Below are 17,855 nucleotides of genomic sequence, written 5' to 3' on the forward strand. Positions count from 1 at the left end.
CACCGGGAGCCTTGGAGGAGCCACAGTTTAGCACGATATCTGATCCCTAAATTGTGGTTAATTGTAACTCTGATTTCTTGAAAGCAAGCCGGCTTCATAAACCACAGATTGAAGCTGGCTTGTTTCAAACTAACCATGGTTAAGATTAGCCACAGTCTGTCAGCTTCAGATGACACAACAAGCTGTGGATAAGCAAAACTGGACCTCAAAGCTTCCTCCAATCTAGAGGGAGAGAGGGAGGGGAAGGTGTGCAAGCCTTAAGTTCATTGTGGCTGGTTCCTGTCCTCATACACCATGGTTTATGCAGCCGATTTATCGTCCAAATGCAGCCAATTGATCAGTTAAAAAGAAGAAGAAGAATAGATGGTTTCCCCTGACTAACACTGACTCTGCCTACTGTGAGAAATAAGAACACAGAAGATGAAAGTTTGCAGGCCAGAGAGAGAGCCTTCTCAGTGGTGGCACCTGTTTGTGGAAATCCCTCCCTAGGAAGGTTTGCCTAGCACCAACATTGTTATCCTTTTGACATCAGGGAAAGACACTTTTATTCTCCCAGGTGTTAGCTACTGCTGTGCTTTTGTGGATTTCTGGTTAGATTATAATTTCTGTCTGCAGTAGTAGTAGTAGTAGTAGTAGTAGTAGTAGTAGTATTTACTGTAACCTCCCTGGGAGCATGTAAGAAGGGGAGTATTTAATTGGTCAGGGATGGTGCACATTGCAGTCCAGCAACTTCAGGATCATAGAATAGTAGGGTTGGAAGGGGCCTACAAGGCCATCGAGTCCAACCCCCTGCTCAATGCAGGAATCCAAGTCGGAGCATCCCTGACAAATGGCTGTCCAGCCTCGTCTTGAAGGCCTCCAGTGTGGGAGAGCCCACCACTGCCCTAGGTAACTGGTTCCATTGTCGTAGGATGACCAGGTTGGGGAAACCTGCTCTCAATTCTACCCTTAGGCCTGCCCTACACATGGAACTGGTAATGGGGTGGTAAAACAAACTGTGCCTTTGAGGACTGCATGTGAGGAACACTGTAAAAACCTAAGAGCCACAGTGGATCAGTCCCCGGGTCTCTCTAGTCCAGCATTCTGTCCACACAGTGGCCAACCAGTTGCCCACAGGAAACTCACGAGCAAGACATGAGTGCAACAGCACCCTCCCACCCATGTGCCCCAGCAACTGGGGTACACAGACACACTGCCTCTAATCCTGGAGGTAGCACATAGCCATCAGGACTAGTAGCCATTGATAGCAGTTTCCTCTAGGAATTTGTCCAACCCCCTTTAAAGCCATCCGAATTGGTGGCCATCACTACATCTTGTGGTAGCGAACTCCACAGTTTGACTCTGCGCTGTGTGAAGAAGGGCTCCCTTTGATCTGTCCTGAATGCCCCACCAATCCGCTTCATGGGGTGACCCCACTGGGCTCTAGTATGATGAGAGAGGGAGAACCATCTGAAACTCAGTGGTGGGGAGCAGGGAGAGACTGTCAGAAGCACCCTAGCGGCCTCTTTCAGTACACTCCAATAGCAAACTCAAGACACAGATGAAAGGATTCTTTTCAAGGCTTTAATCCTTTTACAACTTAATGACTCTTTCAGATACTCATCACCAGTGACTAAGCAATGAACAGCAGACTAGCCTATGCTCCGGGTAGGCAGTTGGTCCCCGTTTGAAGGAGAATCACTTGAAGACCCTGAACTTATGGGCTAGGGAGAGATCCTCCCTCTTTCCCTTGGGTCCACGGGCCGTTGCTTGCGTGCCAAACGGCGCTACGCCTCCTTTCCACGCCCTCCATTGCTCATCACTCCCTGCATCTGAGGGATGAGCTGGCTCCTCTCCCACGGATTGCTGATCCTCCTCAGAATCAGAACTGCTCTAGGGTTCTATCGGCTCAGTTTCCACCCTGACATTGACCTCCCAGCAAATAGCCATGTAGCTTCTAATGAAACATAGGAAGCTGCCTTATACCATGTCATGTTCTTTGTCTGTCTGGCCCAGAGTTGCTCATTCTTGACCATCAGCGGCTTTCTGGGGTCTCAGGCAGAAGTCTTTTAATGGGACGTGCTGGGTATCGAACCCGCAACCTTCTGCATGCAAAGTATGTGCTCTCCTGGCTGAGCAATGGTCCCCCCACCTCGGGTTGTGATAGAATATTAACACATCAGGGAGCAGAGTTCTATCCCAGCCCTTTGCCTGCTGCAATGATGGTGTGTGTGTGTGTGTGTGTGTGTGTGTGAGAGAGAGAGAGAGAGAGAGAGAGAGAGAATGAGTAAGTGTGTGAGGATGAGCATTAGGAAGGCTGTGAGTGATTTGTGTACCTCTTTCAGTGTGTGTGAGTGGGTGAAAGTGAGAGAGAGGGCGGGGGTGTGTGAGTGAGTGAGTGTGTGAGTGAGTGATCTGTGAGTTTGTTTGGGGGGAGAGAGAGAGGGAGGGGACATGAGTGATCTGTGAGTCTGTTTTGGTGTGTGTGTGTGAGACAGACAGACAGACAGACAGACAGACAGACAGACAGACAGGCAGAGGCAGAGAGAGTGGGGGTGGGAGGGGTGGGAGTTATCTGTGAGTCTGTTTTGGGGGTGAGAGAGAGAGAGAGAGAGACAGAGAGAGAGAGAGAGAAAGCATGCATGTACGTATGTGTGGAAGGGAGGGAGGGAGGGAGGGAGGGATCTGTGTGCCTCTTTTGGGGGGTTGAGAGAGGGGGGAAGCAGGGAGAGTGTGAGTGATCTGTAAGCCTGTTTTGGGGGGGGTGAGAGAGACAGCGAGAGAGAGAGAAGGAGGGAGGCAGGGAGGAGTCATCTGTGAGTCTGTTTTGGGGGGGAGAGAGAGAGAGAGAGAGCGTGAGTGCATGCATGTGTGAAAGGGAGGGAGGGTGTGAGTAATCTGTGTGCCTCTTTTGGGGGGTTGAGAGAGAGTGGGAAGGCAGGGAGTGTGAGTGATCTGTGAGCCTGTTTTGTGGGGGTGAGAGAGAGAGAGAGAGAGAGTGTGCACGCGTGTGTGTGTGCATGCATGTAAGCCTGCATGTGTGAAAGGGAGGGAGGGTGCGAGAGATCTGCGTGCTTCTTTTGTTATGTGTCTGTGAGTGAGTGAGTGAGTGAGTGAGTGAGTGAGAGTGAGCAGGAGGGTGTGACTGATGGCCCCCAAAGGGCTCCACAGCCACTAACATGGCTCTCCTCCACCCAGCCAAGGTTGCCCACCCCTGCTTTTGAATATCCTGGTGTCACTGGACATTTGGAAAGAATTAGGCAGTGCACTGGAAATTATTTATTCTCAAAAATATAAACAATTGAACAAAATAGCTCCGCTGCTGAGAACTTAAAATGCTTGTTAGGATTTCTAGGCCACCCCAGGCTTGGCACACAGGACGGGTGACAACTTCATACCCTCATAAAAAATAGCCAATAAAATCACCATGAATGGAAAAACACATTGAACCCTCAGCCGTGCCAGAAACTTCGCTCTGGCCACCAAAGGCCCGTTCATCAAAGCGGGCCGTTCACACATTCAGATCGACAGCTTCATCCAGTGGTGGACCTGGAGGCGCAAATGCACCAGCACAGATCGAATGCCAGGGATGAAACTTTGGGAGGACATCAACAAACTGGAGCGTTGTCCAGTGGAGGGCAACTGACCAGGGTGGTGAAGGGTCTGGAAACCAAGTTCTATGAGGAACAGTTGGAAGACCTGGCTACTTTTCGCCTGGAGAAGAGAAGGGTAAGGAGAGAGATGATCACGGTCTCAAAATATCTGAAGAGCGATCATCTAGAAGATCAAGCGGACTTGTTCTCCACTGCTCCAGAGGGCAGGACTAGAACCAAGGGGTGGAATTTTCAGGGAAGTTCATTTTGGCTTAGGAGAAACTTCCGGATGGTAAGAATTGTTTGATGGTGGAACAGGCTGCCTCAGGGAGTGGCGGACCTTCCTTCACTGTTGGTATTTAAGCAGAGGCTGCATCGCCTTCTGTCAGGGATGCTGTAGAAGAGGATTTCCTGCATCATCAGGGGGCTGGACTTGATGACCTCGAAGGTTCCTCCCAACTCGAAAACTCTATGGTTCTATGGCTAGGCTAAGCTGAGAGACGGTGACTTGCCCAGGTTCATCCCAGGAGCTTTGAAGCTGAGCAGGGATGCGTTTAGCCCAGTGAAGGGAAGATTCACAAGAGACATGACAGCAGCCTTTAAACATCTGAAGGGCTGTCAAGACACTGAAGTCTGAGGAGCAGACCTGTTCTCTGTTGCTCTGGAGGAGAGGACTGAAACGGATAGGTGGGAATTGCAAGGAAGCAGATTTCGGCTAAACATTAGGAGGAACTCCCGAAAGGTAAGAGCCCTTCAACAGTGGGACAGATTGATTTGGCGGGTGGTAGACTCTACTTCGCTGGAGGTACTGAAGCAAAGGTATTAAAAACTACCCCCAAGGCCTCGAGTCCAGACTGGGGTCTGAAGTGCATCGGAATCTTCTTTTGGGATGAGACTCTAACGGGCCCTCCAGCATGCTGGGAGTTGTAGTCCAGCACATCTGGAGGGCACTGGGATGGAGTAGGCTGCTGTAGTTGAAGACTCCTTAACTGAGCAGGGGGTGGACTAGATGACCTCTAGGGTCCCTTCCAGCTCTGTGAGTCACAGACCAGCTCACCTCACCCCAACCCTATTGTTTTTCAGCTGAGGCTGATTCATGCCTTCAGGTGTGACTCACCAAACAGCACATACTCAAGCGAAGGAAGGGGGTGATGGAATTAAGTGATGCGCGTGCATGCTTGAACCCGGCCGACCTCCAAAACAGCTACAACCCTTGGCAGGTTTCCAAGGGGAAAGGCAGCCACGATTGCACAGCAGCTGCCAGTAACATTTGTTTGCTGATTTATTCACTTCAGACTATAGACTGTCTTATATCGGTCGGTTTCTGGGCTGTTTACCATCCCATGAAGACGGAATTAAAAAATAAAACCGCCACCAAGAGGTACAGCCGAAGCTACAAGAAAACAGCAATGAAATACAGCACCCAACTAAAACCAGTCACAGATCTCAATGGCCTCGATCCGCCTTTCTCAACCTGGGGCCCTCCAGCTGTGTAGTACAATCATCAGAGATACCAGCATGGCTCCATTCTAAGCTACTGGGGTTCCTTCTAATGCATGGATGGGTAACCGGCGGTCCCCCAGGGGGTGGTGAACTACAACACCCATCATGCCTGCCCACTGGCCATGCTGGCTGGGTCTGACCCGAGTCCAACAACATCAGGAGGGCCACACAAGCTCCCCACCCCTGGGGGGTTTTGGACCGTCTCCCGATCACGGCCAGCTGAAATGAACTGGAGATGCGCTCAGGGGGACAGGGAGAGACCCCCCCCCCCCCGCAGAGCTCAACCCAGACACACCAAGGCAATGCTGTGTGAAGCTCTGACAGGAGGAGGGAGACGTCAGCCCGTGCCAAGCAGGATGTGGGATGCCCTCAAAACCCATAATTCCTTTTCTCAGACCTTTGCAAGTCAGCAAGAAGCAGCAGATGGAACACATTAGGTCCGGAGAAGCGCCTCTCATCTGCCTTGAGTTAATAATTCAGAAAGCTTGCCGACTCGTGGCAAGCAGGAAGGCGGCTGCATCGCCATGCCGTCGCTCCTGCCGAGCCAGCATTGCGAGCTTCCGATGGCATCTTGGATCGGGGCTCTTTTCCCCTTGTCAAAACCTGGATTGCGGTTGCATTTCTTCCCCAGCTCTTTCAGTCCCAGCTATTCAGATTTCTCAGGTTGCAAAGCCAAGCCACGGAGGCTTCCAGCAGACTCTCTGAGAGGCCTGTACTCCAAGATCTCCAGGTCGGGGGGGTGCCCCCCTCCTCCTCGCCAGTGCCACCATTGCCCACTTCCTTGCCCTCTCTGCCTGGTCCGCATCTGCACCTCTGCTCAGAGGCCAAGCTCCAGGCCAGCGATGACAGCCACTTCATCCCCTCACTCTAGTCACCGTTTGCGTGCTGAAAGAGGGCTGGTGAATGGGCCAGGACAGGGCAGAGGACAGGGGGCAGGAGGCTCTGGGGGGCAGCGATGCTGGCCTCAGAAGGGGACAATGATTACCCCTGGCACTAAGCCCTGTCCTTAAGAACATGGGGATGAGGAATGAAGAGAAGAGCAGTGGGGGTGTCAAGACATGAGTCAATAGCTGGTCCAGAACCAAAGAGCGTGCCAGGCCAAGATGCCACCTCCACAACAAGGAAAATGGGAGGAAAGAAGCCAGGTAAGGCCAGAAGAACAGGAATGGGCTCTGACCTTGCACTATCTGAGCCAAGGTTTCCTGTGCCATCCCCTCCCGCCCGCCCCCCCCGCCACGCACAGCCTGCCCGCCCCACTGCCTGCCATCCCGACTCGCAGCATCTCCTGCCTCCAGACGGCAGCCGCACACTTCTCCCTCTTCCGTCGGCTTCGCTCTGCCAGGTCGCGCCACAAATCCTGCTGTGTGTAAGAACGGCCAGGTCAGACCTGGCGGCCTGGTCTGAACAGCTGCGGGTATCGAACGGGCTCTCTGGACTGAGCATCTGCTCCGACAAAGTAGAAACACCACCCTCATCACTGTCATTATTGATGCCAGCCAGTTTCCGGGCCCGATTCAAAGCGTCGGTGCAGACCTCGAACGCCCTACGTGCGCTGGAGGTGGGTGGCTCCGATGTCAGTGGGGCAGTGAATCCTCTCCGGGTTCCAGAAACCCGCCCCACTGACATCTGAGCCACCAGCCTCCACTGCCTAAATGGCTTAGGACCAGCATACCCGAAGGAGTGCCTTTCCCCATACGTTCATGCCCAATTGCTAAGATTGTCTTCGGAGGCTCTTCCCTGGGCGCCGCCGGCCACAATAGTGTGATGGGCGGCTCAGGGAAAGAGCCTTCTCTGGAGTTCCCCCCAGCTGTCTGTGGAATGCCCATCCCACAGAGATCCACCTGGCGTCTTCACTGTATACACTGAGACGCCAGGTAAAGACCTCTCTCTTTAAGCAGGCACTTCTCCTTCAATCTGTAGCTCTGATGATTAACTTTACCGTCGGCTCCTTAATTTTTTATAATATTGTTACTGTGATTAATGTTTAATATCGTTTCACTTTGATACTTTTATTGCTGTGTTTTTTGTTTGGTTGGTTATTTTGTTGTTGTTGCTGTTTGGGGCGGGGAGGTTATGATTATAAACTGCCCAAGAGCATTTGCCAGCTGGGCTGTATACAAATCTAATACATTGCTGTTGTTGTTATTTTAAACTTATGTCCAATGAGGTGAATCTCCAGAGGAAAAGCAATGCATATTTCACTGGGAGGAAGAGAGTGGAATTAGCATGGGGCGGAGTTCTGTCACTGGCACATTTGGTGGGAACCCGGGAGAAGGCCTTCTCGGTGGCTGCCCCACGACTGTGGAACACCCTTCCTGGGGAGGCTCGGATGGCTCCCTCCTTGATGTGTTTCTGGAAGCAGACTAAAACATTCTTGTTCCAGCAGGTCTTTGGGACATAGCCGGAACCTGGGGGTAAGCTGCTAAAATGCTGTTTTAAAATGCTGTTTTAATATAATTTTAATTGTATTGTTATTTAATTTATATTTTAACATTCATATCTTTTCATACGTTTTAATTGTATATGTTTTAATTTTTGTAAGCTGCCTTGTGTCCCAGTACTGGGAAAAATGCAGGGTATAAATATAATAATAATGATAATGATAATGATAATGATAATTCTGCTTCTTAGCATGGGGTGGAGTTCTGCTTATTAAACATAGTCAAATGCACCAAACCCAAGAAAGCCCTTGACAGATAACAAGGCTGGCTGATAATCACGGGTCCTCAAGTTGTGCAGAGAAAACGCCCCGGACAACTGGACTTACTTTTGCCACCAAAAGCTACCAAACAGCCTAGGCCATGTTACATGGTACTGTTACAGATCTGTAGCCCTGGGGACTTCTCAGGAAATGAGAGGGGACGGTCTCGAGAGGGCAGGTCCTTGGGATGGAGCTTCTCGGTATATTTTGGAGCTAGACATGTAGTTATATACACACAGAGAAATAAAGAAGGCAGGGTTAGCATGGGCTGCAACTGGTGGTCAGTGGAGGGAAGAGGAAACAAAGAGGGAGTCACAAGGGGGCACATCACACCGTGTGAAGAAAATGCGGTTTGCATGCAAAGAAATAACAACAGTGCAATAAGGGAATATTCAGATCACCTTATCACCTTTCAGTCCATGTTCTCCAGGATTTCCCATCAGCCCCTAACAAAGGGAGAGAGAGAGAGAGATCAGAGTAAACTTCCTTCCAGTTGCATGGAGGGAAAGGCTGTGCCTGGGTCTCTCTCGGATCTAAGGAGGATCCTTGCCCAACATCTCACCTCATTTCTTTAGGGGAATTCAAAAGGGCACACTGCCATGACTCCCGAAGTCCAGCAGTGACCTGGGCGTGGAAGCTGTGTGAAACAGCGGTGCCAAGAGAGGCTGTGCCAGGCCTAAGCACCACTGTGGAACTGGAGACCCTCCATCCAGAGACCCTCGAGTCTGGGTCAGCAATTGTGGCCCCCGAGCCCAGCTCCAGCACTGGGCTTGGGGGTCACAAGAACTCCACAATCCATGGAGCTGGTGCCCCAATGCTGGGAGTGAGCCTGGCATGAGATCTTGGAGAAATGGAGAAGTTTAGAAGCCTGATCCTGTAAGGTAGGGGTGCAGAACCATGGAGGTTCTGCATGAGGCCCACAGAGGCTTGGGCCACCTAGGGGTGTCAGAGAAATCTGTTTGGGGGTTAGAGTTAAATGGGTGTTCCTATGTTCGCTCCCACCCCCTGGACTTTGTGCCAGTTCCTATTGTGGCACCTGAATCAACCTGCAGCAAGTTGGGCCCGTTTGTGGATTTTCCGGGAATTTTGCGCATTTTTCGCAGGTTTCGCCATTTGTGCACATTTCTGAGCAGTCTGTGCAAATTCGGCCGTAATTTGCGTAAATTGCTCAGATGTTTGCACAAATTGTGAAACCGACAAGTAAATGCGCAAAAACACTTCCCAGACTTCGGCAAAAAGACCACAGCTCAGCTGGCAAACACAAACCAAGCTGTATGCACCATGAAACTTTGTCAAGTCAAAAAAGAACTGGATTTCCCAGCGACGGACATCCCTGGTGCCACCTCTGTGGGCCCCACTCCCTTGGCTCTGCGAGCCTCATCCCCACACACAACCCCACTCCTACCAGGGCTTGGGGAGGAGAATCCTCACAGCAGGGATTCCCCAGTGCTGCTGCTTTGCTGTGCACGGGGCGCTTGGCCAGCTCTGCTTCACTGCGCATGGGCTTTGCTAACCAGGAGAAGCCACATGCAGCAAAGCCTGCTCTCTGGGCTAAGCGCCAGGTCAAGGATCCATCCAGCACTTCGCCCAGGTAGCAAATGTGGTCAGATGGGCGCGGCCACACCCAGCTGACATCATTTGGCCCGTGGAGGCTGGCTGGCTGGGGGGGTGGCCTGTGTCTCTATGGAGGAGAATTCAGTCATGTGTCCCCACAGCTGAAGTCCTGACGCAGTACGGTAGAGAAAAAGTTTTACCTCCTGTCTGTTTGAATTAGACCTAGGCATGTCAGGGAAATCCATTAGTGGAGTAGAGTTCAATGAGTTCTCCTAGGCGCACGCACACACACACACAGACTTCGTTTCAGTTCTGCCCAACTGGATCTGCAGTGGCACCCAACTGGATCTGCAGCGAGTCAGGCCAGCTTGCAGATTTTCTGGGAATTTTGCACATTTTTGAAGGTTCCGCAATTTGCGCAAATGTCTGAGCAATGTGCACAAATTATTTGCGCAAGTAAAAGCCAGTGTGGTGTAGTGGCTGGAGTGTTGGACTGGGAGTTGGGAGATCCGGGTTCTAGTCCCCATTCACTCGGCCATGAAGCTCACTGGGTGACTTTGGGCCAGTCGCAGACTCTCAGCCCAACTCACCTCACAGGGTTGTTGTTGTGAGGATAAAACAGAGGAGGAGGAGGAGAATGTAAGCTGCCTTGGGTTCCTTGCAAGAGGAAAAAAGGCGGGATATACATGTAATTTTAAAAAATATGCGCAAATTGCTCAGAAATTGGCCTAAATTGTGGAGCCTTCCAAAAAGTGCGCAAAAAAGTTCCCAGAGTTCGGGGAACAGCCTGCAGCTCAGTTCGCAGAAGCAAAGCAAGTTGTACACACTGCGGAACTCCGCTGAGCCAAAAAAGAACCGGATTTCCCAGTGATGGACATCCCTAATTAGATCACAGAGTTCCTTGATGAAAGGGGTTATAAGTAGCCGAGAAATAACTCAACAAAACAAAACAAAAACAAGTGGGAAACTTAACAGAACGTTGCCAGCCATACCCTCCTCCACAATACACCATTCCATTTCCCCTCCCACATTTCTTCCGTCAGTCACTATTCCAGGGCCATGAAGCACACTCAGCTCTCAATTGGCTGTTGGAGGGGGGAAGGGGGGTCCTTAAGACTTCCTTTGTACTTCTGCAAACATTGGGGTTCCCCCCCAAGCCTCTTGATAGCTCCCTCTTGTACGGTAATGGCACTGTTTTGGCTGCATAAGCATCGGCACTCGCTGCTGGAACATCACAAATAAAGGGAATGATAACAGTCACTCACGGCTAAGTAACCTAGGTATTTCTCAGTCACAGGTCGCAGTCAGTAATGTGGGTCTGGGGGGCACTGGTAAAACACTGGGCGCAATCTTAATACTGAAGACATGATCCAGAAACTGTGAATTGTCCTTCCCTTGGGGTGTAGAACTCAAGGGTTGTAGCTCAGTGGTAGAGCACCTGTTTACATGCAAAAGCTACTGGGTTCAAACCCCAGCATCTCCATGTAAAGCTGGAGAAGTCTCCCATCTAAAGCCCTAAAGAGCTGTTGCCTGTCTGTGTAGACTAGGGGTAGAATCCAACTAAAATCCTACTTAGAGTAGACCCATTGAAACGAATGGGATTTAAGTGAATCATAACTACCTTAAGTCCCTTTCATTTCAGTGGGTCTACTCTGAGTAGAACTTTAGTTGGATTCTACCCTAGGGGTGCAGAACCTGAGAACTAGGGCCCCAATCCAGGCCTCCTGGGGTCCCAATCCATCCATCTGAGATTCCCCAAATGACCACACCTCTCGCCTCACCGTTCCCCCACACCCAACATCCAATTGTTGCGTGGTTTCCCAGCCTTTGCGCAGATTTTTCCCCATTCCAAAAGGTTGAAGTGCCTCACCTAAGGCTGAGTTACCGGCACGAAGAAGCTACAGTATGCTACAATAAGTTACAACAACTACAAGGATTTTTTTTTAAAGGTCTTCAGCTGATTTTAAAGGTTTTAAAGGTCTTCAGCTGATGCCAAAAATACCACAACCTCGGCTCTAGTTGAGCCTTCCTTGAGCGGGCATTCTACAACTGGGGTGCTGCCAGTGAAAAGACCACCTGCCTCCATTTATATGGTGGGAGCACCTAAAGGAAGGCCTCTGATGGTGACCTTAAGGTTGGCTCAGGTATATATGTTTATTTAGAGAGAATCAGTGTCATGCAGTGGTTACAGAAGATCCAGGTTCTATTCTCCACTCGGCCATGAAGCTCATTGGGTGACTTTGGGCCCATCACTGACTCTCAGCCTGACCTACCTCACAGGGTGGTTGTGAGGATGAAATGGAGAGGAGAAGGATTGTGTATGCCACCTGGGATTCCTAGCAAGTTGAAAAAGAGTGGGATATAAATATAATGACAAATATGAGAGGAGACAATCCTTTAGGTGACTTGGCCTTTTTTGGTGTTTGGGCCTTGTTTTAATTATGTTTCCTACATGTGGCATTAGGACGGGGTAGGGAACTCATGGGCCTCCAGATGTTTTAGCTTACAACTCCCGTCTTTCCTCATCATTGGTGATGCTGGCTAGGGCTGATCAGTGCTGTAGGCCAGAACTTCTGGAAGGCCACAAATTGCCCACCCAGAGGTCCTATACTTCTCTTCTTCTGATGTTGGTGTTGAAGATGTGCTCCAGCCCACAGATCCTAACACAGCAGCAGCAGGTTGCACACATTCCTGGATGCAGAATGGATTTGGGCAGGGGGGGGGGTGCTGGATTGGGGAGCCCAGAAAGTAGAAGAACTTCAAAAAGGGCAGTTGCTGAGCTCAAACCGTTAGAAAAACACACACACGACTTTCCTTTGTATACTGCAACAAGCAAACCGTTGGGACTTCTAGCTCCATTATCATCTACCCCAGCCTTCCCCAAGCTACAGAGCTGTTGGACAACAGTGGGAGTTGTAGTCCAACAGCTTTGCAGCTTGAGGAAAGCTGGACTGCTCCATGCAGGGGTGGGCAGAAAGTAAATCTCCAGGTGTTTTGGACTTCAGCTCCCAGCATTCCTGACCACTGGCTGATTTGGCAAGAGCTTCTGGGAGTTGACATCCCCAACATCTGGAGATCTACCTTCTGCCCACCCCTGCTCTAAGGTATCCTCCCTGCTACTTGTGATTTCTTCCTGGATTGGACCCAGGAATTCTGCATGCAAAGCTTGTGTTCTGCAACTGAGCTATGAGTCCGTCTCACCCAGTGCTGCCTACTCTGACTGGTAATGGCTCTGCAAGAGCTTTCCCAGCCTTACTATCTGAGATGCTTTTTTAGCTGGGGCTGGCGGGGATTGAACCTGGGACCTTCTTTGTGTAAAGCACATGCTCTGTACTGCTGAGCTACAGCCCCTCCCTATCAGAAGCCACTCACCTTTAATCCTTTTGGTCCTGGAAATCCTAGTGGTCCAACTGCCCCCATATCGCCCTGGTAAGGGAGAGAGAGAGAGAAAGAGAGAGAGAGAGCAGAAGTCAAGCTTATGTGGATGACTACGGCTGTCTAAACCCACCAGAAAACCTCTGCTGCTTAGCAATTTGGGAACAGAGAAATCATGAGCACTGGCAACTTACTTAAAAAATAAAATAAATCTACAGTTCACAGAACCAAGCATCAGTGCTGAGAATGTGAAGTCTTTATGCGATGGCTTGATACATATCTGCCATTCAGTGCAGTCCACATTTATTTAGCCTCATGCTTTTGATAAGGAATCTCCTGTTTAGGGCCTATTTATTTAGGTGACGAAAACCTCAAGATCACAAGGGGATGACAAATGAGGGGGGGGCGCAGGGGGCAACAGGAGAGTGGTCAAAAATAGCAATTTCGTTCGGCCTTGTTCCGGAATACTGAGAACCTGGAACACCGTCTTAAAGGTGTTTTAGCTTGATGTCTTCTTGTACTGGCGTATTTGGTATTTTGCCACGTCAGCATTTGTGATTAGGGATGGAGGAATCTGTCAACTTCAGTTCTGCTCTGTTTCCCATTTTTCCAACACGAAGTTTGTTCTGTCCAATTTCCACACCACTTTGAAAGTGTGCATGAAAACTTGTATATATCGGGGATGTTCGGATGATCACGGAGCTAAAAGAAGCCACTGCGGCTTTTCTCCCCACCCCCACACGTGCTACACACATGGCCATAATTTCCATAATTCCCATGTGCTCCGAACCCGGCACGAGCCATAGCGGGGGGGGGGGGGCTTCATACCAGCCCTACAACTCCTACTGCACGTCATGGGCTGTAGGGAGGGTACGAAGACATATACACCGCCGCATTGTGCACCAAGTTCGGACAGCACAGTAACCCATGCTGCAGTGAGGGTCATTATGGAAATTATGGTCACGTGCACAGGGGTGGAGGACGCAGAAGCCCATTGGCTTCTTTTACCCCCCGTGATGATCCAAACCCGGACTTTTTCATGCTCATTTCTCCTAATTTACACAATCCAGCTCTCCGGGATTCTGCAAATGGCCACGCCTCCTTTCTTCCAACCATCGTGGTGGTTTTCTGCCTTTTGTGCAGGTTTTTCTCCATTATTATTATTATTATTATTGCGCTTTAATCACATATTTTCAATGTAATCAAAGAGCACACAAAAATATGCTAACAAAACACAAACATTACATAGGAAATCCAGTTGCAGTCCACAGGAGTTGGAATGAAAGAGGTTCAACGCCCCTGCTTTTCAGTCGGCCTTCCCCACCCTGGCGCCCTTCAGATATTTTGGATTTCAACCCTCTCAGCTACAGCAAACATGACCAGTGGTTAAATAATGTTGGGAGCTGCAATCCAATACATATGGAGGGCACCAGACTGGGGAAGGTGTTTTAAGTGAAGGTGTCAAGGAACCAACTTTCTGCATGCAAGGTGTGCGCTCTGCGGACAGGTGAGGATTTCGCTGGGTTCATTTTATGATAAAAACTTACCAGAACATAAATGTCGTCATGTATAGGCCGGAAAGAAAACTGAAGTGTGGGAGAAAGCGAAATGGACAGATTCTTCCAAGCAGAGGGTTCAGGGTGCTTCGCTCCTAAAAATCTGGCTCTGAATCCCTGGGTATTCAACCATGTTTGTGCAAGTCAATTAGTCCTGCCCCCTTCTTCTTTATGACAGGCTCCTCATCTTTAACAGTCACACAGCAGACAAGTATAGCATCACCCTCTCCATGCTGGGAATAGCTGCACCCATTGAATTTGGTGGGTGCAAATGGTTGAGAATTTAGTTGGGTTCGTTGTTGAATAAGAACTGGACATTTACACTTTTCTTCATAAACAGGATGGAAAGAAATTCAGATGTAGGAGGAAGTGAAACTGACAGATACATCCATCCCTACTCTCTGGAAACTCCTCAAGTTTTCCTCCCCTGGCTTTCTTCCATCTCAGCAGCCTAATTTAGCAGTGGCAAGGAGAAGCCTTCTGACTGAGTCAGAAGCCCTTGCTGACCTACTCCAGATCATCCAGAGATCAACCAGCAGATCCCAGCCTACCTTCTACCTACCCCTGCTCTAAGCTTTGAAACTTTCTCAGCGTATGGCCATCACAGGGCAGCGAGTTCCACAGATTTATTATGTGCTACCTTGGGAAGTCCTTCTTTTTGTCGGTCCTGGATTTCCTGCCCGTCAGTTTCACTGGAAGGCCTCAAGTTCCGGTATTATGAGGGAGGCAGGAAAACATCACTCGATCCATTTTGTCCAAATCACACATGCTTTTATAAACCTCCATCACATCTCCTGCAGCTCCCCCTGCCACGACTATCTTCGTCGTCTTTTCTTTCAAATGAAAAGCCCCAAACGTTCTCAACTTTTCCTTGAAGGGAAAGTGTTCCAGACCCTTGATCGTTTGGGATGCACTTTTGGGTTGCTCCAGACCCTTGTTCTTTTGGGTTGCTCTTGGGGGCCACTCTTGATCGTTGGGGTTGTTTGGGTTGCTCCTTATTTGGGTTGCTCTTGATCATTTGGGTTGATCGTTTGGGTTGCTCCTTGATTGTTTGGGTTGCTCTTGATCATTTGGGTTGATCGTTTGGGTTGCTCCTTGATTGTTTGGGTTGCTCTTGATCATTTGCGTTGATCGTTTGGGTTGCTCTTTGATTGTTTGGGTTGCTCTTGATCATTTGGGTTGATCATTTGGGTTGCTCTTTGATTGTTTGGGTTGCTCTTGATCATTTGGGTTGATCGTTTGGGTTGCGCTTTGATTGTTTGGGTTGCTCTTGATCATTTGGGTTGCTCTTGATCGTTTGGGTTGATTGGGTTGCTCCTTGATTGTTTGGGTTGCTCTTAATCATTTGGGTTGATCATTTGGGTTGCTCCTTGATTGTTTGGGTTGCTCTTGGTCATTTGGGTTGATCGTTTGGGTTGCTCCTTGATTGTTTGGGTTGCTCTTGATCATTTGGGTTGATCGTTTGGGTTGCTCCTTGATTGTTTGGGTTGCTCTTGATCATTTGGGTTGATCGTTTGGGTTGCTCCTTGATTGTTTGGGTTGCTCTTGATCATTTGCGTTGATCGTTTGGGTTGCTCTTTGATTGTTTGGGTTGCTCTTGATCATTTGGGTTGATCATTTGGGTTGCTCTTTGATTGTTTGGGTTGCTCTTGATCATTTGGGTTGATCGTTTGGGTTGCTCCTTGGTTGTTTGGGTTGCTCTTGATCATTTGGGTTGATCGTTTGGGTTGCGCTTTGATTGTTTGGGTTGCTCTTGATCATTTGGGTTGCTCTTGATCGTTTGGGTTGATTGGGTTGCTCCTTGATTGTTTGGGTTGCTCTTGATCATTTGGGTTGATCGTTTGGGTTGCGCTTTGATTGTTTGGGTTGCTCTTGATCATTTGGGTTGCTCTTGATCGTTTGGGTTGATTGGGTTGCTCCTTGATTGTTTGGGTTGCTCTTAATCATTTGGGTTGATCATTTGGGTTGCTCCTTGATTGTTTGGGTTGCTCTTGGTCATTTGGGTTGATCGTTTGGGTTGCTCCTTGATTGTTTGGGTTGCTCTTGATCATTTGGGTTGATCGTTTGGGTTGCTCCTTGATTGTTTGGGTTGCTCTTGATCATTTGGGTTGCTCTTGATCGTTTGGGTTGATTGGGTTCCTCCTTGATTGTTTGGGTTGCTCCTTGATTGTTTGGGTTGCTCTTGATTGCTTGGGTTGCTCTTGGGTTGCACTCTTGGATTGCGCCAGACCCATGATCATTTGGGTTGCACTTTTCTGCACTGTTTGCTGCTCTGCAACATCCTTTTTCAAAAGCAGAGTATGGATCTCCCATTCTTAGCTATTCACACCTGATAGCCACAGGTAACCCTAGTGGTCTAAAAGTGCTATCTAACCCTTTTTGAAAGACGTGTGTCAGCACGAAGGCCATTTTGATTGAATGTGTCCATTTCCTCCTCTTGATTCCAGGTACCCTGACGACCAAGGGGCCCAGTTATCTCCTTCCACACTGGCAGGCACCATCGTCCATTGATGGCCAGAACAAGCCACAAGTAATAACGATGCAATGAATATGAACTTGAGCACGATCCGGGAGAGAGCGCAGGACAGGAAGGCCTGGTGTGCTGTGGTCCATGGGGTCATGAAGAGTCGGACACGACTGAACGACCGAACAACAACAACAACAATAACCAGAGCTATCTGCATCTAGCCAGGCTAGGTTATCCAGGCCAGCTTTATGAAGTGAGTCCTTCCTTGCAAGAAGGTCTTTGCATGGCGCTGTGTGGCATGAAAAAGGGATTTGCTCCTGTGAAGCTTCAGAAACCCTTGCCTTCAGCCGTGTCATTTCAGAAATATGCCTTTTGCAGAACCAGCTCTACTCTGCTTGTTTAGCCAGGGCAGAGGAGAACTCAAGGCACAGAGATAACTTGCTCCCTTCATGGGGGAACAACAACAAAGCAATACGGAGATTGCTTCAACACTAACCTGTTCCAAGGCCTTTACTCTGTTGAACGCTGGTTCGTTCCTGGGCGGTCCACACAATACCAGGGCAGGGGCATGGTAGAAGCCCACAAGGGACAGAAGAACCTGTCAGTTTCGCTTTCTCCCAGTTTCAGAGTTCCTCCAGTCCTGCTTGAGAATGCAATTGCGACTGCTGGCTCCCAATAAACCGAACCAAATGAAATTCCCATCTGAGAAATGGCAGGCTTTGCTTTCTCCCGCATTTGCACATCATGGCCAGGGGGAGACCAGCCTGGAGCCATGCATCAGCCAGGGAGGGAGAAGCTGCAGGGAGGTTGCTTCACCTTTCCCTGCCTGAAGGAACATACCACTCCACTGATAGTTCCCTAGCACTGCAGACTCTAGTCTCATCGGCCAGAGAACCAAGGGCCACTGGGAGGGTGCACGCACACACACAGCACCCAGGATGAACATCATGGCAAGGCGGGGGGTGGGCGCCAACCTGGCCCGCTACATCAGCCAGAGAAGCTACAGCCAAAGGGAGCTTACTTTCGACCTTCCCTGCAAGGAAGAACACTATAAAAACGTGGAAAGAAAGAACTTGTGCCTGAATTTTGGTTGTTGTTTTTCTTCTTCCCTCCCATTCCTTTTTCCT

At 49.5% G+C, this 17,855-nt stretch overlaps 1 protein-coding gene across 1 annotated transcript in view; it reads right to left on the reverse strand.

Moving 5' to 3' along the window:
• The window catches only part of LOC146335737 (uncharacterized), a 352,825-nt gene that overhangs the window by 189,550 nt on the left and 145,420 nt on the right, over positions 1–17,855 (reverse strand). The window contains exons 14-15 of the mRNA XM_084820776.1: positions 12,703–12,756; positions 8,178–8,222 (exon numbers count right to left, since the gene is read on the reverse strand). Of these exons, the coding sequence (XP_084676902.1) occupies positions 8,178–8,222; positions 12,703–12,756 (99 nt within the window). The remainder of the gene's footprint in view (positions 1–8,177; positions 8,223–12,702; positions 12,757–17,855) is intronic.

This window comes from Heloderma suspectum, chromosome 14 (genome assembly GCF_057233095.1).
Source record: "Heloderma suspectum isolate Gila_16-S chromosome 14, 16-S_ref, whole genome shotgun sequence".
NCBI classification, from domain to species: domain Eukaryota; kingdom Metazoa; phylum Chordata; class Lepidosauria; order Squamata; family Helodermatidae; genus Heloderma; species Heloderma suspectum.